Source organism: Musa acuminata, chromosome BXJ2-9 (genome assembly GCF_036884655.1).
Source record: "Musa acuminata AAA Group cultivar baxijiao chromosome BXJ2-9, Cavendish_Baxijiao_AAA, whole genome shotgun sequence".
Classification (NCBI taxonomy): Eukaryota; Viridiplantae; Streptophyta; class Magnoliopsida; order Zingiberales; family Musaceae; genus Musa; species Musa acuminata.
The window spans coordinates 47,568,169-47,590,233 of NC_088346.1; the positions used below are offsets into that span (position 1 = coordinate 47,568,169).

The 22,065-nt window shown below is 39.7% G+C and overlaps 3 protein-coding genes across 5 annotated transcripts; 2 read left to right on the forward strand and 1 right to left on the reverse strand.

The window, feature by feature from the left end:
* Positions 1-6,866: 6,866 nt before the first annotated feature.
* Positions 6,867-8,015, forward strand: LOC135622107 (F-box protein At3g56470-like). The gene has a single exon (XM_065123747.1). The coding sequence runs from the start codon at positions 6,867-6,869 to the stop codon at positions 8,013-8,015; it is 1,149 nt and encodes a 382-aa protein (XP_064979819.1).
* Positions 8,016-8,991: 976 nt separating this feature from the next.
* On the reverse strand, positions 8,992-12,760 carry LOC108951212 (uncharacterized). Of its 3 annotated transcripts, none has more exons than XM_065123599.1 (5): positions 12,288-12,760; positions 12,151-12,213; positions 12,011-12,030; positions 11,872-11,916; positions 8,992-9,275 (listed from the first exon to the last, which is right to left on the reverse strand). In XM_065123599.1, the coding sequence occupies exons 1-5, from the start codon at positions 12,564-12,566 to the stop codon at positions 9,200-9,202; spliced, it is 483 nt and encodes a 160-aa protein (XP_064979671.1). In that variant the 5' UTR covers positions 12,567-12,760; the 3' UTR covers positions 8,992-9,199. The 3 variants fall into 3 exon arrangements, with proteins under 3 accessions (XP_064979671.1, XP_064979670.1, XP_064979669.1); XM_065123598.1 differs by having other exon boundaries at positions 8,992-11,916; positions 12,288-12,457; positions 12,540-12,756; XM_065123597.1 differs by having other exon boundaries at positions 8,992-11,916.
* Positions 12,761-14,571: 1,811 nt separating this feature from the next.
* LOC103999193 (protein OXIDATIVE STRESS 3 LIKE 1) lies at positions 14,572-18,488 on the forward strand. Its single transcript, XM_009420862.3, has 2 exons — positions 14,572-15,137; positions 17,746-18,488. The coding sequence occupies exons 1-2, from the start codon at positions 14,863-14,865 to the stop codon at positions 18,230-18,232; spliced, it is 762 nt and encodes a 253-aa protein (XP_009419137.2). The 5' UTR covers positions 14,572-14,862; the 3' UTR covers positions 18,233-18,488.
* Positions 18,489-22,065: the final 3,577 nt, after the last annotated feature.

The window sequence follows — 22,065 nt, forward strand, 5'->3', positions numbered from 1 at the left end:
GAGGTTGTTCAACATAGACTTCTTCGGAAATAAAACCATTAAGAAAAGCGCTTTTAACATCCATTTGAAATAACTTAAAATTATTACTACTAGCGTAGGCAAGGAGCATCCTTATGGCTTCTAATCAAGCCACAGGAGCGAAGGTTTCTTCGTAATCGATACCTTCTTCTTGGTTGAAACCTTCTTCTTGGTTGAAACCTTTGGCCACTAATCTAGCCTTGTTTCTAACCACGATACCATTTTCATCTTTCTTGTTTCTAAAGACCCATTTAGTACCAATAACTAAATGGTCATTTGGCCTAGGAACAAGCGTCCACACCTCATTTCTCTCAAATTGATTTAATTCATCTTGCATTGCGATAATCCATGAATCATCTTTCATGGCTTCATCAACACACTTGGGTTCAATTTGGGAGAGAAAAGCGGCGGTGGCACAAAAATTTTTAAGAGAAGATCGTGTTTGAACCCCCTTTGATGTGTCTCCTAAGATTAGCTCCTTAGGATGAGCATCTACATACTTCCAATCCTTGGGTAAGGAAATCTGGGAAGTGGATGCATCCAAGTTGCTAGTTGGAGACGGGGTTTCGTTTAAATTCAAAGAATCAAAATTAACATCATCATCAAGTTCATTTTTCCTAATTTCGGAAATCTCATTGAAAACAACATGGATGGATTCTTCAATAATTAAAGTTCTTTTATTGAAAATACGAAAAGCTTTAGAAACAGAAGAATAACCAAGAAAGATTCCTTCATCAGACTTAGCATCGAATTTTCCTAAGTTATCCTTTTCATTCAAGATAAAACACTTACACTCAAAGACTTTAAAATATAAGACATTGGGTTTTTTGTTATTCCATAACTCATAAGGAGTTTTGGTGAGTAAGGGTCTTACTAGAACTCTATTCAAAATATAGCATGTAGTGTTTACGGCTTCGGCCCAAAAATATTTTGGTAGGCTATGTTCATTCAACATTGTTCTTGCCATTTCTTGTAGATTTCGATTTTTTCTTTCTACTACCCCATTTTGTTGAGGATTTCTTAGAGTAGAGAAATTATGGTTGTATCCATTGAGTTCACAGAATTCTTGGAAATCATGGTTTTGAAATTCTCCACCATGATCACTTCTAATTGACGAAATCATAGAACCCTTCTCATTTTGAACAAGTTTACAAAACTTGGTAAAATATCTAAAGCATTCATTTTTCTGTTTTAAGAAGTAGGTCCATGTATATCTGCTATAGTCATCAACAATGACAAAGGCGTATTTGCTACCTCCTAGACTCGATGTAGAGATTGGTCTGAATAAGCCCATATGGATCAATTGTAAGGGCCTAGAGGTACTTATTTGATTCTTAGCTTTGAAACTACCCTTAATTTGTTTACCTAATTGGCAAGCATCACATACATTATCTTTGATGAACTTGATATGAGGAATTCCTCTTACAAGTTCTTTAGATGATATTTGAGTGATTAGTTTCATGCTAGCATGACCTAATCTTCTATGCCATAGCCAAGCATCCTCATTCATAACCGCAAAACACATTTCATTACACAAATCATTGATGTCAATAGCGTATACGTTATTTTGTTTTAATGCAAATCATAGACATGTTCTTATGTGGTTTTTCAATGATGCAAGCATTAGATTCGAATTTGATAGTGTATCCTTTATCACATAATTGACTAATGCTCAAGAGGTTATGTTTTAAACCATCAACTAACAAAACATCTTCAATAAAGAAGTTGGATTTGTTACCTATGGTTCCTTTGCCAATGATTTTACCCTTGTTGTTGTCTCCGAAGGTGACATAGCCTTCGTCTATGCTAGTGAGCTTAGAGAATTGAGATGGATCTCCGGTCATATGCCTTGATCATCCACTATCAAGGTACCATCTCTTGCTCCTAACTTGCGATGGTGTGGGTTTCTCCTCTCCGATGGCCATTAAGGCATAATGAGCAACTTGCTCGGTGTTGGACTCCTCTTCTTCGGACGCGCTCGAATCATCCCATGTTGCTTTGAGCGCCTTCTTCTTTGTTGTTCTCTTTTTGGCTTGGAGACAATCACTCTTGTAGTGTCCCGGCTTTTTGCACTCATAGCAAATAACTTGGTCCTTCTTGGGTTCAAGTTTATTTTTAGTGTCATTCTTAAACTTGTTTCTTTTAATGAATTTTTTAAATTTTCTTGTTAGAAGTGCCAAGTCATCGTTACAATCCTCATAACTTGAGTTTTCTTTCAAGTGGTCTTCCAAAGTTCTAAGTGCCATATCCTTCCTGTTCTTTGGAAGGATGTCTTCTTGCTCTTCATGAGCTTTGCAAGTCATCTCGTAGGTCATTAATGACCCAATTAGTTCTTCAAGAGGGAAGTTGTTTAGATCTTTTGCCTCTTGAATAGCAGTGACTTTAGGATCCCAACTCTTAGGAAGGGATCTTAGAATCTTATTTACGAGCTCAAAATCCAAAAACCTTTTTCCGAGTCCTTTTAGACCGTTGACGACATCCGTGAAACGGGTAAACATGTCGCCAATAGTCTCACTCGGTTTCATTCGAAAAAGTTCGAAAGAGTGTAACAAAAGATTGATTTTTGACTCTTTCACTCTACTTGTGCCTTCATGAGTCACTTCGAGTGTGTCCCAAATATCAAATGCAGTTTCACAAATCAAAACACAATTAAACTCGTTTTTATCAAGTGCGCAAAATAAGGCATTCATAGCCTTTGCATTAAGAGCGAAAGCCTTCTTCTCCAAATCATTCCAATCGATCATTGGAAGAGAAGACTTTGAAAAACCATTCTCGACAAGATTCCAAAGTTCAACGTCCATAGAAATAAGAAAAATCCTCATTCGGGTTTTCCAATAGGTGTAGTTTGTCCCATTAAACATGGGTGGACGTGTAATAGAATGGCCCTCTTGGTTTCCGGCGTAAGCCATCTCTCTTGGGTTTTAATCCGTTTGAGAGTTAACCGGGCTCTGATACCAATTGTTAGGATCGAGAGCACTAAGAGGGGGGGGGGGTGAATTAGTGCAGCGGAAATTTTTCAGCGATTAAAACGAAAGCTGCGTTCGTTCAATAAAAAACGATTTACGTCTAAGTGCAGATTTAGAAAGTTCTGAACTTAGAAACATGTTCGTAAGATCGCAGAAGGCAGTAAGCAGTTATGATTGAAATCAAAACGTAAACGTAAACTGAAATATGATGATCGTACGAGAAAAGCCGATTTACGTCTAAACGCAGATTCAGAAAATTCTGAACTTAGAAACTTATTCGTAAGATCGCAGAAGGCAGTAAATAGTTATGATTGAAATCAAAACGTAAACGTAAACTGAAATATGATGATTGTACGAGGAAAGCTGATTTACGTCTAAACGCAGTTTTACGTCTAAATGTAGATTTACGTCTAAACCTTGAAACTCGTTCGTAAAATCGCAGAGGGCAGTAAGCTATTGATAAGTTTGCAGTGAAGGTAAAATACTCAAAGGAAATGCAAACCGAGATTTAGAGTGGTTCGGTCAATCTTGACCTACTCCACTTTTGGCTTCCTCCACCGACGAGGTCACCGACGTCAACTAGAGGCCTTCCTTCAATAGGCGAAGGCCAACCACCCTCTTACAGATTCACTCCTTTTGACGGGCTTAGGAGACAACCCTTACAGAAGTTTTCTCTCCTCTCTTTACAACTCAAACTTGAAGAATAGAAAGAGGAGAACTAGCAGTTTTGAGCTCTAAGAAACACGAAAGACAGCAAGATTTCGAGTGTGTGTTCTATGCTTTCAGTGCTGAATGGGTGGGGTATTTATAGGCCCCAACCTAGTTCAAATTTGGAGCTCAAATCTGTCAATTCCCTGAATTCCGGGATCAGGCGGTTGCACCTCCTGACTGGGGCGGTTGCACCGCCTGGCAGAGCTCGAAGACTGAGCCTCTGGGCGGTGCCACCTCTGTCAGGGGTGGTTGCACCTCTCTGCCAGAGCTCGAAGACCGAGCTCAGGCAGTTGCACCGCCTGACTGGAGAGGTTGCACCGCCTGGCAGAGCTCGAAACTTGAGCTCTAGCGGTGCTACCTCTTAACAGAAGAGGTTGCACCGCCCAGTCTCGCTTGGAGACTGAGCCCGGGGCGGTGCCACCTCTTGGCTGGGGCGGTTGCACCGCCCAGTCTCGCTGGGAGACATAGCCTGGGCGGTGCTACCTCCCTGGCTGGGCGGTTGCACCTCCCACAGCAACCTGGATCCGAATGGGTTGATCCATTCAGCCCAATTTGAGTTCTTCAGGGGCCCAATTGTCCCAAGATTAAGCTAATGGGATCACCTCTCATTTCTAACTTAATCAATGTGCTAACTATGATTATTTCCTAAGACAAATTCTGCAGCTTGCTCCGGTGCGTCAATCGCTTCTTCCGGCGAGTTTCCAGCGAACTTCCGTCGATCATCCGACGAACCCTCGGTGATGCTCCTGCGGACTTCCGACAAACTCCTGGACTTGCGACGATCCACTTGGCAAGTTCCGATGAGCTCCTTTGGCAAGCTTCTGGACTTCTCGGATTTGTTTCCGCAGAACCTCCAACGACTGTCCGAACTTCCGTCGAGCTCTCGAACTCCCAACGTGATCATTGTCATGACTCCGGCGCAACTCCTGCTGCATGTCTTACTTTCATCGTAGTCAATCCTGCACACTTATCTCAACACAGACATTAGACAACAAATGACAATTGACTTCATTATCAAAATCCGAGATTCAACAATCATATCATTTATATATGGTTAGGAGCATGATAGATTATTTTTTTGTACCCAAATCAATGTACGAAGAAGCTCCAAGGACAACTATGTATATCTTGAATGGTGTTCCTAATAAGTAAATAATATGACTTCTTTTAAGTTATGAAATAATAGGAAACTTAACTTAATATTTACAATGGTCTTTAACTCACATAAAAGAAAAATCGATTTAATATCCTTTTGATTTTAAATCTTTTTGTATCTTACTGATTAATGAGCCAAATCGGAGAATGTTAGATTATCTAATCCTATTTAATTAAGTAAGATATATTATAGATATGATTGGATTCTGATTATAGTTATTAGCTAATAGAAGAAAAAAAATTTAGTTAAAGTAGGATTCCTTAGGAGATAATTTTGATGGGAGAAACTCTCCTAATAACTTATCTTAGATCATCTGCTCTCACCTATAAATAGATAGGACCTCTGGGGGCTATATGTGCATCTGACTATCATCTCTGAGAGATTAAGGTTTTTTCTCGATCTTTCTCTTCTCTAATCCCCTAATCCATTAATTTAGATGATCTTGTAAAAAAATAGAAAGAAAGGAGAAAGTATCTAGTTCCTTTATACAGCGATCTTGGATTACTCTCGCTTCCTTTTCTTCTTCGCTCTCCAACTCCTCTTCTCACACAGCAATCACGACCAACATGTCAGTGTACCATATGTTAGTACATATGTTAGTATGCTAATACATATGGGACCCGTGCCAACGCGGCCAGTGATTGGCATAAGTCTCACACAGAAACTAGAAACTTTGCCTTCTTCCCTTCTCCTTCTCTCCCTCATTATGTTTAGTCCGTGCTGACTGGTACACTAATGTACTATGTATCAGTCTGCTAACATATACCTAACCCAACCGATCCCACCCAACTACTAGTAGAGGTCTCGAACCAAGACTTCAAATCTTGACCAATATAATTGCAAAAGCAAATAATAAAAGTAAAAGAAAGCCTTTAGGAACATGTTTTATAAAGGAAATTTTAATCTAGTTAACAGAATGGAATGTCTATTGTGCATTATGACATAACATTCAACAGAATACACACAAGTTGGCTTTGTCATTGCTACATTGTTGCTTAACTCCATTATCTGCATTCAATAAAATATACACAAGCTGGCTTTGTTATTGCTACATTGTTGCTTTACTCCAAGACTGAGAAATTATTGTCCTATTTAAGCTTCCAGATCACAGGACACATATCATTGCAAAGCATCATCACAATGTGGTTTTTGCACACCCTCAATAACAAATTGTATTCTCTTGGATTTATCAAGATATTTGACACTACAGAATAGGTTCGAAGTACTTGAACATTGGTAAATGGACCAGAGGAATAATATAGGAAAGCTTACAGAAATTTGATTAGGTCCTTTGTAGGATTGGCAAGTGGTCTTCCTGCGCAGTCCACGCTCCTGTCCTGAGCCCTTCCCTTACGCAGCATGGCTTCTTACCATCTCTCTCTCTCTCTCTCTCTCTCTCTCTCTCTCTCTCGTTTGAAAGAAGCTTGATTAGTTGTTGGCGACATTTATAGGTTGCATCTCCAGATGACGGCATCCCACGAAGGCGGTGTGTGAGCAAGGGCAGAGGCTTTGAATGTTAGATGGCAAGGTAGCTGGGGATCAGTGGTCGAAGGAGCGATGCCTATAAAGCCTTTTCCAAAACGTGGATGGGTAACAAATTAATGACTTTATGATTTGTACCCGAATATGTCTTTTACTTTAAAGATATTTTTATAGCATAAATAATTCAAAGCTACTCTGTGATATTATATAGTATAATAAATATAAATATATATATATATATATACATTACATTAAAAATTTATCTCAAGCCTAAATTACCCACACAAAGTGGCATCCTTCGCTTACAACAAAGTCCGCACTGTTATCAGTCGTCTACTATTCGGAATCGTTTTCCCAGTTGTGTTCGTCATCGGAACCTTCTCTATATAACTCGTCAACGTTGGTCCTCCGCCACCTTCAACAACTCCTCCGCCATTGCGATCGACATCTCTGTCCTTGGTTTGGTTCCTCTTAGCCACGAAAGGCAGCAGATGAAGAGACGAAGAAAACAAGGAGCAGAGGCGGAGACCGCCATGGACAGCCGTGACTGGACATCGCTCCCGCTGGATCTCCTCACAAAGATTGGAGAAAAGCTTCCCGTCCCTCACCGTGCCTGCTTTCGTGCCACATGCAAGGATTGGTGTTCCGCACTCCTACCCGTTGTCATCCCGTCCCCGTGGCTCCTCTTAGTCGGCAAGAACAGCGATACCTGCAACTTCTTGTCTCTCCCCACCAGACGCTCCTTCACCTACTCCCTTCTCCCTAAGCTCCGCGGCGTGCAGTATGTGGGCTCTCAAGCTGGTTGGCTAGCAGTCTTCAATAAAAACCTGGATGTCAGCCTCATAAATCCTCTAACAGCGGCTCGAATCTGCCTCCCCTCCTTCCTCACCCTACCCAATTTTGAGCTCGTCGACGGCAGCTGTGTCCTTCCTCATCTCAACCGAATCTCCTGTTATTTCGTTACGAAAGTTATCTTCTCCGCAAATCCAACTACCCATAATTACACCGCAGTGAGTCTCTATGGAATTCCCCGAGGTGAAATCGCCTACGCAAAAGCAGGCGGAGACAAGTGGAATCTTCTTCAGACGACATCGACTCAGCATCGTTCATACGAGGATATCATGTACCACAATGGGAAATTCTACTGCATAACAGTTGAAGCCGAAGTCTTCGCTTTTGACCTCAGTGGAGTTTCTCCCACCGCGACGGTGGTCGCCGAGAGCACGTCACTCGGTTTGACACATTTCGACTATCACATTCCTTGCTCCCGTGTCAGACACATTCACAGCAAATACTTGGCGTGCTCGAGCACCGGGGAGCTGTTCCTGATTTTGAGGCACGCAGTTCTCTCATATGAATCGCTGGGATGGAAGGCTATCATGGTTTGGAGGTACAATCCTCAGCGTCAGCCATGTTGGGAAGCGGTGAAGAACTTGGGGAATAAGTCCTTGTTGATCGGTATCAACAACGCTATATCGATTTCTACCGAGAATTTTCGAGGTGCACGACGAGATTGCGTCTACTTTATGGAGGCGCCGGTCAGAACCATAGTCAATGGCCGGCCCGAAATCATTCATAGCATTGTAGTGTCTGATGTGGAACGTGGAAAGTGGGCGCGGGCAAACTCTCAATTACAACCACACTTGCTGCCACCCATCTGGTTCACTCCCTCCATGCTGTGAACCAAGAAACGAGCAGTTCTTGCTCTTATTTGACTTACAACTCCTACTACTACATATAGAGATGATAGATACATCACAGGCCACAGTAACTATATCAACTTGTGCTTTGATATTGTGTACAAGAAAATGTTTTGCTTGATTTATGAAGTTGCAAATATGTTTTACAAGTTTGATATGACCATAAAGATGAAAGCAAGTTTTCCTTCAAGAGGACACAAAGAAACATGTAGATGCCTTTTGCTCTTATATGAAATTTTAATTTAGAGTGATCTCTTTATGGCCTTATCAGTCATCCTTAGTTGTGGGTATTACTAGAATTAGTGATTGATTTGAGATCCTATACCTGCAGGTGCTATTTGATGAGGTTACTGCAGTGAATTAAATATGAAAGAATTACATCATCTAATTGGAAATAAAGAAAAATAGTTACTTAATACCACACATTGCTGAAAACAGATCTTACTTGGAAAAAGATAGTGACTTGTGAAAAAATCATTGGGCCTCAACAAAATTTTTTAGTGTGAATGATATTATGCAATTTGGTGAAAAATAAAGGACCCAAAATCTTGAGAACAATGCAGGAGAAGAATTTATCGATTTTTGAATGAAAAATATTAATGAGATAAATCAAACATGCATATCTAAGTCTTATCGTATCTTATATTTTATAAGTATCAAAAAGATAATTATCGATACTTGTCTTATCGCCTTACCACTCTCTCGCTCTATTACGATCGTTTTCCATCAATCGTCTCCATCCTACCATGATTGCCTCGTCGAGACCCTCGTTGCATCTGAAGGACTTCAGAAATTGTATCTTTCATGAAACTTTAGTAAACAAAGATCCAGAAGAAAATTTATAAGAAGATCTGGAAGAATTTTACCAGATGAAGGGTTCAGATCTAGATATAAGTTTACAGGTTGTTTTCCTTGTGAAGAAAGACCAGAATATATCAGATGAATCAAATCACAAATGAGTTCTGAATTCTGTAACTTTTCGGTATTGATCTTGAACACATAAGTTGCTACATGACATGCTAAGTATACAATGGAAACTTAAACCTGGACTGTTTACAAATAAAATCTACAGATCATCTTCCCAGTTAACCAAAGATACAAAGCAGATCAGCACATCACTTAACCATGTCTATTCAGAATGTATAAGCTGCATAGTCAACTAAAAATCACTTGCCATTATCTGAACAAAGTTGTCCAGGTTGCTCTTTCTGGAAAGCATTGACAGTAATCTCTTGAAATTGCCTGAAGGAGTTAACTATTACAGATACTTTGAATTTTAAAAGTAAATATTATATATTTTGAGACCTAAAAAGTAGACTGTTGAAATGCTAGTGTCATAAAATTTGTTAGACATCAAATAGAGCATCGATAAATAGATCAATTATTCATTTAAGCATTAAAAGAAAATTTTCAATCATTGATTTTCAACAAACTTTGGTAAATATTTAGATAAGTTGGTTAGACAATAAAGCCTACCTAGTTTAAATGTTTGTTCACCAAACTTCTTCAAACAATGTTTTGTCTATGTACTGGACTTCTTAGTTCCGAAAAATCATTCTTTCAATCATTATTTTTTTCGTATAGCTTTTGATGACAATTGTTTCTATTTTTTCTTTTTCCTTTTTCTCCTCTCATGCTCTGCTTTCTCTCTCTCTCTCTCTCTCCTTCTCATGAAGATATCACTCTCCCTCCACCATCTCTTCTTCTCCCTGCCCCTCGTAGCCTGCTCCGTTGTGTCATTGCTTCCTCCCCTCCCAGTACAGAACTTCCTTTTCCTCCTCCACTTCTCTTCCATGACTCCTCCACTTTCCCTCTTTCGCTCTCCAACTCCTCTTCCTTCCTCTTCCTCCCCTCTTTTCTCTCTCTTTATGTTTGGTCACTGACAACCAAAATGTCAGTGTACCATATGTTAGTATGCTAGTACATATGGGACCCATGCCAACCCGGCCAGTGATTGGCATAAGTCTCACACAGAAACTAGAAACTTTGCCTTCTTCCCTTCTCCTTCTCTCCCTCATTTTGTTTAGTCCGTGCTGACTGGTACACTAATGTACTATGTATCAGTATGCTAACATATACCTAACCCAACCGATCCCACCCAACTACCAGTAGAGGTCTCGAACCAAGACTTCAAATCTTGACCAATATAATTGCAAAAGCAAATAATAAAAGTAAAAGAAAGCCTTTAGGAACATGTTTTATAAAGGAATTTTTAATCTAGTTAACAGAATGGAATGTCTATTGTGCATTATGACATAACATTCAACAAAATACACACAAGTTGGCTTTGTCATTGCTACATTGTTGCTTAACTCCATTATCTGCATTCAATAAAATATACACAAGCTGGCTTTGTTATTGCTACATTGTTGCTTTACTCCAAGACTGAACTTATTGTCCTATTTAAGCTTCCAGATCACAGGACACATATCATTGCAAAGCATCATCACAATGTGGTTTTTGCACAGCCTCAATAACAAATTGTACTCTCTTGGATTTATCAAGATATTTGACACTACAGAATAGGTTCCAAGTACTTGAACATTGGTAAATGGACCAGAGGAATAATATAGGAAAGCTTACAGAAAATTGATTAGGTCCTTTGTAGGATTACATCCAATAGGAAAAACAAATCTGAAGGATACCGACAATATATAGAAGAACTTTGGACTTTGGACTTTGGTGTTGCATAAACTGGATTAATTCAACTATATTAACACTTATTTTGTAAATCAGGCTTGAAAGTTTGTGCTCATCTTCCTTTTTGTCGTATCTGTATGTACTGAAATAAACTATAGTTGAGATAAAAAGGCACAAGGGAACTCTATCATAGTAGGAATTTTTCGGAACAGATACCTGAAGTTACAATCAGCATAATTTTATTCTTAGAATCAGAATTTTGTAAAATAGCAAGTGCATCAAGAAAGAAGAGGGAATCTATCTCCAGAATAAAAAATTGTCAGAAACACCATTCATTAATATAGCATCGAGTTCTGAAAAATCATCCAGTGGTTATCCAGATCTAATTCCAATAGCCCCAAGAACTAACTCCAAAGAAACAGAGTGCTGATTGTAGCTGCCAGACCTTGGTGGGCTTAACTGACTAAAGCTAACCCACAGCAGTTCATCAATCCTAAGTGCAAAATGGTCCAGAGTGGTCTATGCTGCAGGCAGTAGTGCTGATTTTGACCAATCAGAACCATTTCTAGTACATATTGGCTGTTCTCATCAGCATAGCATATGAGAACAAATTCCCATTTGAATTTTTCTTAATTTTTGCTTTTCTTAATTTACTAAATTTTCAGTAAGACAAACACAAGGATCAATGGTGAGAAAATATTCATGTAGCTGACTCCAAATGGTTGGAATAATACAGTTTGTTCTACGAGTGGTTGCTATCCAGTAAGACGGATATATTCATCTACATTTAAGACTTGTGATAACTTTGTAGCCATGTTTATTGACGTTTTCAAAATATATGGCATTGTACTAGTTCGACTACTGACCTATCTTCCCTTGGATGAAATTGTGTTCTAAACATTTTGACTTTATGGTTCTTTTTAAGATTTGACAATGCAAATTCACACAACATTTGGGAAACTACACCTTCTACAGAAGTAAAAGAATATACCAACAATGTGATAAATCATATAGCTGTTTTATGTAGCTGAAAATTTAACCGATGTTGCCAAGATGAAAAGGCATGAGCAAAGGTCAAAATGTAAAAATGCCTGTGATAGTGCAAAACTTAGATAAGGAGTTTGGAACAAAAAGATCATATACAAGTAAACAAATAAGAAAACTAAACAAATGAAAGTAAAAGCACGTTGGAATAGACCTTATTTTCTTGTTCAGCTCGCACATACTATTAACAAATTCGTCTCTGCATCAACATAAAGATCGTGATTGAGTTTATACAGTTTTTAGTATATCGCACACACAAGAAGATTAAAAGAAGAACAAAAAACTAGTATTACCGCATGAAACCCACTTCACTCTGTTCACCGATGCCAGTTCGATTAAGAAGATCAAATAACAAGGTCAAAGTTCGAAAACAAAGAATGACAATAATGAAAGAAAATCTAACAACATTTGAGAGCACGAGAGCGATTCTCACCTTGAGTGTATCCAGATCAGAACGGAGCTTCAATATCTCCTCCTGCAGCAGAGAAGTCCTCGCCTACGCACGATAGTTACTATTAGAAAAGGATTTACAAGATCAATCGGCAACTAGAAAGGACGCGTAATCAGAACCTCTTGCGGATGGATTGATGCACCAATCATAGAAAGCTGAACCTGCGATCCCCTCAGCTCCTGCTCGACCATCTCCCTGGACCGCTTGGCCCCATCGAGGTCGGCGTTTGCAACATTGAGATCGTTCTGAAGTTCGAGGAGCCGCTTCTTAAGATCGGAGACCCTAAGCTCTGAGTCGAAGACATGCGGATTGAGAGGGGCGCATCGGAGATAGCGTGGAGGCACGAGAAGCATGGAGCGGCCATAGTGTACCTTCTTGGGATTTCTCGGAGGCGACATTGCGGATCAGAGAGAGGAGACGTTTCTGGGATTCGCCGGACGCCATGGCGAGAAGGCGCCCCGAGGGCTCGGAGATGGCAGCCTAGCTTTTTGGGGAACAGCACTCGTCTCCCGCTCTTTGGTTCGAGAAGAATCCATAATTATTCTAAAATCATCATTGATATTATGGATCTCAGATCAAACCGGAAAATAGAGTCCTCGATCTAAGGTTAATTGTTATAGTGAAAGTTGAGAACAGAGTTTTTTTTTTTTTTTTTTTTGTCAACATGCTAATATAGGAATTTCTATGTTTGGTTTTACTATGACATTTTTCAAAAAACCACATATTCTAATATCAATACGATATAATCAATTTTGATCTTTTAATCTGATATGATGAAAATGATCTAACCTATTAAAATTTTTAAGCCCTGTTGAATCTGAAAAAAAGAAAAATAAGTTCGATTGGTCAGGAGACTTTCACTTGAGAGAAGAAAATGTCCCATATACTATATCTTATTTCAATGTGAGGGTAGAAATTATTTGTTCTTGCAAAAGATTATGTTGGAATATAGGATCACTCACCCCATCCCCACTATATTAATGTTGAATGTTGATATTGTTTGTTTTAGTTCAATTAAATCAAATAGCTTGTAATTAACTTGTAATCTACTCAACCAAAGTTCAACTCACCCATCTCTTCCTATATCCATAGGAGTAATAAAAAATATCTTCTATCTCACCTCATTAAGGTTGAGTCTCTATGAAAACTCATACCTTTAGGCATAACTTGTGTTTATTAACTCACCCCATTAACTCTCACCCCAGTAAAGCTAACTTTAGTGCTTATTAACTTTTAATTCTCTTACTTCTTCCTTGATCCTAACTTCAATATCTTTGAGGGGTCACTTTAGTAGTTGGGTTTTGGTAATCCAGCTAAAATGATCTTAACTTCTTTAACTAAGCTTTAAAAGTATATATATATATATATATATATATATATATATATATATATATATATATATATATTTGTGTACAAAGATGTGGATATGACTGCCCTGATTGGTCTGAAGATAAAAGAAAGACGCGTGCATCACAAAATTATCATTCACGAAGAAGACATGTTTGCTCGTGGCAGCGACCGATTCGGTGTCCGGCCACAATCACTTTCCTTCAAAAGCGTGGAGAGATGAGGTGATCAGAGAGCGAAGGGTTGGATGCGATTTAGCTGTGTGACTCTGCATCAAGTCACGACAAGGACGTTACCACCAAGTCCTTCTCGCCGTGTGGCCTCCCTGAGTTCTTTAACGCGGACCCCACCATTTTCTTCTCACACACTCTCTCTCAACGGTTTCGTTCATCACGCAGCCAGCGTTGCTTTCCCCCGAACCGTTTGTTCCTTGAGCGAACGGTTACGTGGGGGTTTCGTTACCCGCTGGGGGCCCTACCGTTACGATCGGTGCGATTGATGTCTTGATTTTTATGGCTGTGGTTTGGGTGGTGCGTCGTGCTTCGGGCTCGAAGAAGATGCGAAGGCGGATACGTCATGATCTCCTCCCGTTGATCGTCACCATCCGTGATCTCTACGGACGTGTGGACGGCAGATCTTCCTTTCGTACACGGTATTCTAAGAGGCAACGGTTGGAGATACTCGAGCCATGGGCCCGGATAAGCCTCGCCTGTTCAAGCCCTGTGAAGCATGACCGGACATGAAGTTCCACGTGGCAAACTAGCGTCCGTTCACAGGCACGACGATGGACACGCGTCATTACGGCGGACCGCACGAGGAAGCCTATGCTGAAAGGAACAGGACTGGAATGATCTCGATTAATTCCGCCGTTGCGTTAATTACCTAATCATCTAATTAATTATCGCACTGCTCTTTCTATCTGTAAGGTTGTACACGATTAGCCACATGCGTTGCTATTGGAGAGAAAGATGGGGACCACTGGTGACCCACCTGCGCTCGTCCTCCCGACTTCTACAAAATTGCAGTCTGACGCTGAGTGGGTAAGCCTCACACGGCAACACTATTTTTGTAAGATGAGGCTCCACCTCCGCTAATGACCATCCTAAACTGATTCTTGTGCAAGAAAAGGAGGATAAGCTTTTTTGCTTTTACTTCTTGTTGTTGGTTTTTAAGTCTATAAATTGGTGTGCCGACGGCGCAGTCTTCCGTCGCTTATCCTTTCGGCTATTTTCTCTTTTTCCTCTTAGAGGAGCAACTGTGATCGGAGCATCTGCATCGCCGACAGATCAGAACCGTCGCGTTCTTTGGATTTTCGGTGAAGGCGAAAAGTTGATATCGATCGGACGGATGTCGATCGCACTGGAGAAACGGGGCGACATTGGGCGGTCGGGGCTTCTCCAGCGGCCCGCCTGCTTCCCAATCTACGAGGTGCCAGAGGCGGCGGCAAGGCTTGCGGTGGCGGGGGACGGCGGCGAGGATTCCTGCAGCTCTTCGTCCATCGGGAGGAACAGCGACCTCTCTGCCGATGGATCGGGGTCGGACGGCGGGGAGGCGGAGGTCCAGAGCAGGTTGAAGGGGCCACTAGAGACCATGGACGCCCTCGAGGACTCACTGCCCTTGAGGTATCCTTCTTCATCTATGCAAAAGTTCCTACGTTGACTAGCTTCTCTTGAATGCTTCGGATTAGGTTCTTGCTTTCTTGGTGCATTTGGGTGAAATGTAACGCGGGTACTGTTTGTGAGAAATGTTTCAAGAAACATAATGGTGTTGCCTTTTTGTTCTTGATGTAGCAAATATTTCTAGAACTTGTTTAGCCGTTGTTACGATTATAGTTATGATTGCTTGTTATGTATTATATTTTAGGGTTTGAGTTGTTCTTTTCTTGATATTGCTTGAAATTCCCCCAGATATAAGTTGGATTTGTGAATTAGGGCCCTTCAGAAATTGTGCCTATCCAACGCTTTTAGATTGCCCATTTCTTTATAATCAGCAGATATCCATATCAGTTACTAGTGTCTGATCTCTCACTCTTCTTTGAGCAATTTCATTGGATAATTCAAGGGCTACTATTTCATTTGGTATCTTATTTCTATCCCCCTGGTATGAGTTGACTTTTGAGATCTCTACTTAGAAGACAGTTAGCATTGAACTCTGTAATTCGTGCGATGCATACATCCTGTTGATTTTTCAAATGTTACCGTAAGTCTCCTATACAAGCCTACTACAGACAAAAAAGTAAGGATTCTCACCCGAAGTGGCGGCTGGGGTTATAATATGAGACCAGAGGGGCTTTTATTTGTGATTCTGGAGCAATGGAGAGCCTTTTAATGCCTTCTACATATCTTTATTGTTTTTGACAAAAGTTTTTGGTCCTACTATCGCTCGCTAATCAGCTGTGATCGAGATTGATAACCGGAAAACCATTTCGATGTTGGGATGAGTTGGAATGAGATGCATTTAACTTTGGGTAGACAAAATCTTGGATGAGTTTTGGCATCATTTTATCAACAGGATTAAATCTCCATCTTATTATAATGCAGACAAAATTTAAGGTTTTTAAAATGATTTTCGCCACATCTACTGAGCAGAACGTCACTGACATAGTAAACCAATCAAAATGTTGCCATAACACTTTTGTTCGTAGAGCATGAGACGCTAGAATAGTTTGCATGTAATCTTACACTATGAGATAGAGGTCCGACATCATCAGTTCACTATTATCTGATGCATACTAATTTGGAGTTTAGTTTTCAGTTTGTTTTAGCTTAGTTTTTTAAAAGACATAATATATTTAATAAATTATAAATGTTGGCTTTGTTAGAATTAGTTTTATCTTATCACTGACATCATGGGACAACAAGATAATATTTTATTTTAGAAAGTTCGATGAGTTTTGCTGCTGAAAATAAGATTATGTCCTTGTCAAATATTTACAGTATTGACAATGAAATGATGGATTTTTTGAATGACTAATCCTGTGTTTTCTTGTGATGGGTGTTCTCCACACCTTCCAATCCAGTTTCCCTTTCACTCTTAATTCATTGAATTAATTATCTTGGTCTGGTGATTAATGCTATTCCAAATTAGAGCATGGATTTGAGCTTCCATGCCACTCCGTTTTGCTGCAGTACATATTCCCTGTACTTGGACAATGGATCTATTGTGTTTGTTGTCTCTAGACATTATTGGAAAATATTATCTTTGATCTGAAGAACATTTCTCAAAGATGACCTAGGAAGATCTTTTCACTCAAAGGATTGTGCTCTTGATTAGATCTTCAGAGATAGGTATAGATGGCATGTCCATCCCTTCATCATTGTATAGGGATTTCATTTGGATTAGCTCTTCAGCTGCATGCCACACTCTTTTTTCCTGCATCTTAATGTGATGGTGCTGTATCTAAAGTGCATTTTAGGTTTCATTTCTGTATTTCACTTCCCTACCTAGTCATTTGCCACACAAATTAGGTTCAACTTTGAGGATTGATTTTACCAGATTGTGTTAATTGAGATATCGGTGAGGATGTTATCAATAGATAAGTGATTCCGTTGCATGTGGATACCTGATCCATGCTAATGTAGTTCAATACACATACGGGCAGCAGTTGTGGTGCATTTGTGGTCAGTCATGGTGGGTATTGAGATGATATGTTATTATTATCCATGTTTTTACCATCATGTAAGGAATTATATTAATTGACATATTGTTGATGTTACATACTTTGTGGTGCATTTGTGTCCAGTCATGGTGGTATTGAGATAATATGTTATTGTAATCCGTTCTTTTACCATCATGTAATAAATTATATTAATTGAGATATTGTTGACGTTACATCCTTTTAGAGAACTGTCTATTCTGTAGAATTCTGAGAGATTTAATGAAGTCTGCATTTTTGAATGAGGCTGATTATCATTACCTACATTTGATTTGCATGAAGTAGAACACCATGCATTATTGTTCATGAAACATTTTATCATCCACGACATTGATGCACCGAGTTAAGGGCATCATGCTACTTATTTTGGGAATGGTTCAAAAAGACTTCGGAACATTTTATTGCAATGGTAGTGACTAGAGAGATGAACTATTGACACTTGGTTAAAAAAAAGGAGATATCAAGCATATAAGTTGGCAATTGTTGCCACAGTAATAGTAGGCTTTTGTTTCTAGATTATATTAAGGCCATATGGTTTAATGAGTCAGCATGCCTTGATTTCTCTCTCTCTGCAGGCGTGGCATCTCCAAGTTCTATACCGGAAAATCCAAATCTTTCACAAGCTTTGTGGATGCCAAATCATCTTCCTCTTGTAAGGATCTTGCAAAATCTGAAAATGCTTATACCCGCAAGCGCAAGAATCTTCTTGCCTTCAGTGTTCTATCAGATAAGTCTAGCAAGTTAGGAAACATGGAAGGGCGTATTTCAAAAAGACCTGCCAGTTCCAGCCGAAGCATGCTAAGCCCGATCCTAAACAGTGCCAGCTCCAGCAGCAACAGCTTCAGCAGTGAAGAGGATAATGTTCTGGGTCATCTTCTTCCTCCCCCTCACCATCAGGGCAAATATTCTGGCGATGCTACTTCAGCTACTGCTGTTTCTCTTTCAACTACTCCATTCGGTTCCTCCCCGATGAGATCATTCTCAGTGACAGATCTCCACGGCATCCTTCGTTCGTCCTCGATTCAGATTCAGACAAGGGATGACCACAAAAAGAATCAGTAGCTCAAAGATGTCTCTCTGAATTGATTTGGTCCCATGTCCCCTATTTTTTTGGATCATGGGTTTTCATCTATCTGCTTGGTGATTGTCAGATGGTTGATTGAATGTTTGTACAGGGGAGGAAATTTAAGTTTGTTTTTGCTAGACATGAGAGAGTGTCATATGAATGGCCTGACTAGGTCTCTAATTTACAGGGGTCCTCCTGTCTATCTGACTCCTTGTGCTTGCATTTATATACTTGTTATGCCCTGCTCTTCCATATGCTGCGTTATCACCTGAGGAAGACCACTGACGTGGAATGATGCATCTGATGTATGGTTTAATTTAAGCTCTACCATATCAGGTGTGGTTCAATTTGCTTTTTTGTTGGTAAAGAAAATTGATTGAAAAGATGTTTCGAAACTTCTAACCTTTGATGAGTGATAAATTCGGTTCATGATAGGCAGATCAATGCTTTAGTTATTGTGTAAGTGCAGCTGATTCAAAATTTTAACAAGTGCAACATTTGAAATTTTGATGCACAAGGAGAGTTAGATTACCTGAGTTATCCATGCCAAATGAATGTCATTAGCACATTCTTAATTGGTTTAATAATATTATAAACGACATATGAATGTTCGTTGCAATTCATGATGGATTATAAAGGGCTTCGCGGAAACGATATTAAAATGTTCTAATGTTTCCGGTCTCCAAATGATACAATTCTTATCACAATAAAAAGTCATTGATGCATAAGAAATCTGAAGGACTATCAATAAAATGATGACGTTGAAAATTTTGCTCCAGTAGGTTGATTTAAGATTCTGCCTCCATTAATTCGGGGTTGTTAAAAAGATATGATACATTCTATATGAAACCTGGCAACGAAAATAGAAGATGGAACCATATCAGATGCGTAAGATGAAAGTGGAAAGGATGCATGTGGAGGTAACATGTACTACGAGTAGTAGTGATAAATCAATATTTTACCCTTTCGGGGTGAGCAAAAAAAATATATATATTTTAAGGATTGTAATTCTTTAGTTCATCTATTCTTTTAAGGAAAGTTAGACTAAATGTCCTTATGACTCTCTGGTAGGGGGAGTCAAGGGCTCATGACCCTTGGAATCCAATATCGCGGAGGCACAAAATCAAATACGCTCGAGACACGTGAGTCGGGATGATCCAATCTTAAATAATCTCGGTCGTAGGATATTTGAGAGGAACATCTAGATAACCGGACAGATTGATATGCTGTATACCCATCCATATGATGGAGGTGATTGGTCTTATAGCTGCCCGTGTGGGGATACTAGGGATACAGTACAAGTGCTCATTGGAGAATGAGTTCACTAATTGATCCGCACACGGAATACTGGATGGTTGATGACACTTCATTATCAGACAACGATTTCGTTGGTCCTTAAACTTGAGACATCAAGGATGTCCTATATGAGTACTTCATTCTTTGATACCGGACTTATATGTATGAAAATTCTAGATCTAACACAATTGGTCATTGGGAGTGATAGCCAATCTTATGAGAACAATTGAGTGACTATAGAAGATCATCCGCTCTCGGTATCATGAGAAGAATATCTTATGTATTCTTTCTCAAGCAAATCCCTAGCTAGGGTCATTCGGATCGAAAGAGAAAGAGTTCTCCAAGAGAATCCGATTAGAGCGAGATTCGAGTAGATTCCGTATGGGCTGACAACACCATATCAGGTATGTTGTATACCCATCCATATGATGGAGATGACTGGTCTTATAGTTGCCCATGTGGGGACACTAGGGATACAGTACAAGTGCTCATTGGAGAATGAGTTCACTAATTGATCCGCTCACGGAATACTGGATGGTTGATGATACTTCATTATCAGACAACGGTTTCGTTGGTCCTTAAACTTGAGACATCAAGGATATCCTATATGAGTACTTTATTTTTTGATACCAGACTTATATGTATGAAAATTCTAGATCTAACACAATTGGTCATTGGGAGTGATAGCCAATCTTATGAGAACAATTGAGTGACTATAGAAGATCATCCGCTCTCGGTATCATGAGAGGAATATCTTATGTATTCTTTCTCAGGCAAATCCCTAGCTAGGGTCATTCGGATCGAAAGAGAAAGAGTTCTCCAAGAGAATCCGATTAGAGCGAGATTCGAGTAGATTTCGTATGGGCTGACAACACCATATCGGGTATATGATCTTTGGGATATTAGATAAATGAGGGACTATAGATGCACGGTAACTAAGGACAAACAAATCCAATGGATTGGATTTTCTTGTATCGTATGGGGACTGCAGTGTATTGGCCTAGTACGTTCATAGTCGATAAGTTGAATGAATAATTCACTAAGCCAAAAGGAGTTTTGACAGGTATGACTCACGACCAGCTTGATATTAGACCAAGAGGGTCACACATATATAATAAGTGTTGCGCCGAGTAGAGGTTTGAATATAAGATATCCGCTGAAACTCTTATTTTATTGGATATCCAATGAGCCCTTGAATTATTGGATTTTGTGGATAAGATCAAATAAGAGCCAATTAGAGATTATTGGATAGGGATCTCTATAAATAACAAGAAACTAAAGGGAAATATACTAGATAATTTTTGGCTGCCACCTCCTATTCTCCTCACTCCCTCTCCTCTTAAGTCGATAGCCCCAATTTAGGGCGTGTGGATAGTAAGAAGAGTCAACCCCTTCTTGATCATGTGATATGCATGGAGAGGAAGATCGTGTACCGATTTGAGGGGTGTTTTTGTCACATCAACTATATGGATCATCGTTAGAGAGGAGGATAGTTGACCTCCTTCATCCACTCCTATAGATCTAGGATTTTACAGGGATATATGATTTCCTTATGTAACAAATATGTCTTGACATGCGTGATTTTCATTTTGCGTTTTCGGTTTTACACACTAATTTTCACACGATGATGAAATATTTTTTTCTTTGTTCCTTTTCTCTAGCGGTGTCTTCATCGGTTGAGGATCTTTTAAGAGCCCTTTTTCCTTTATTTGGAAAATGACTTCAGTTCTAGTCATGTTCAAAGGAGTTGACTCAAACCTTAGGTGAGGTAGCTCGGGTTAGTCTTTTCTTCTTCCCAATGTTGACCTCAAGGTCAGGGTTTATGGTAGTCACTCTTATCTTAGCTTTTTATGTCTTCTCATGCTTACTTGAGACCATTGTCTTTGCGGCAACGTACTGGTTAACCCTCTAGAGCATCTTAGGTACCGTCATCGGTAGCCTCTCCACCAATGACTAAAAAAAGCGAGAGAGCTTGAGCTCCATCATGAAAGCTTGTATTACAACTGACAAATGAGCTTCTTGCACACCTCAGTTCTCATTAGTGAATCGAGCAACAAAGTCAAAGAGTATTTTTTCCTCCCCTTACCCGAGTCTGAGAAGTATTATCACTAATAGCCTCGGGCATATATTTCCGAGGAAGTAGAGCTCATACTTCTTTACAAGCTGAGCAAAGTAGTCGACCGGAAGTGACTTTAAGAAAGTGTACTATTCTTGTACTAGGCCTCTTAATGTTGTTAGGGAGGTACGACACATCAAGAAGTTTGAGGTATCATACAGTGACATCTGGTGTGGAAGGCGATAGTGTACTCTATTAAGTTGGTACTATCGTCAAAAGCCTCTAGTGATGGGAGGTAAAAGTTTGTTGGGATTAGCTCCTCTTGGATATTCCGAGTGAATGAGGATCGACTTGAGGTGGGGTCATCCGACCTCTCCCCTTTGGATTATTGAAATTCTCGTCGCATCTTTTCTAAGCATTAGTCCATTTGTCGTAGCTGAATTCTTAAGAAGTCATCCATCGAATTTGCTGACTAGG

Excerpts from the sequence above, each read along its gene's own strand:
- LOC135622107 (XM_065123747.1), top strand. The coding sequence starts at position 6,867 with ATGGACAGCCGTGACTGGACATCGCTCCCGCTGGATCTCCTCACAAAG.
- LOC108951212 (XM_065123597.1), bottom strand. The coding sequence starts at position 12,566 with ATGTCGCCTCCGAGAAATCCCAAGAAGGTACACTATGGCCGCTCCATG. Across the intron at positions 12,214-12,287 it reads CATCAATCCATCCGCAAGAG|GCGAGGACTTCTCTGCTGCA; the intron begins GTTCTGATTACG and ends TATCGTGCGTAG. Across the intron at positions 11,917-12,010 it reads AGTGAAGTGGGTTTCATGCG|AGACGAATTTGTTAATAGTA; the intron begins GTAATACTAGTT and ends ATGTTGATGCAG.
- LOC103999193 (XM_009420862.3), top strand. The coding sequence starts at position 14,863 with ATGTCGATCGCACTGGAGAAACGGGGCGACATTGGGCGGTCGGGGCTT. Across the intron at positions 15,138-17,745 it reads GAGGACTCACTGCCCTTGAG|GCGTGGCATCTCCAAGTTCT; the intron begins GTATCCTTCTTC and ends CTCTCTCTGCAG.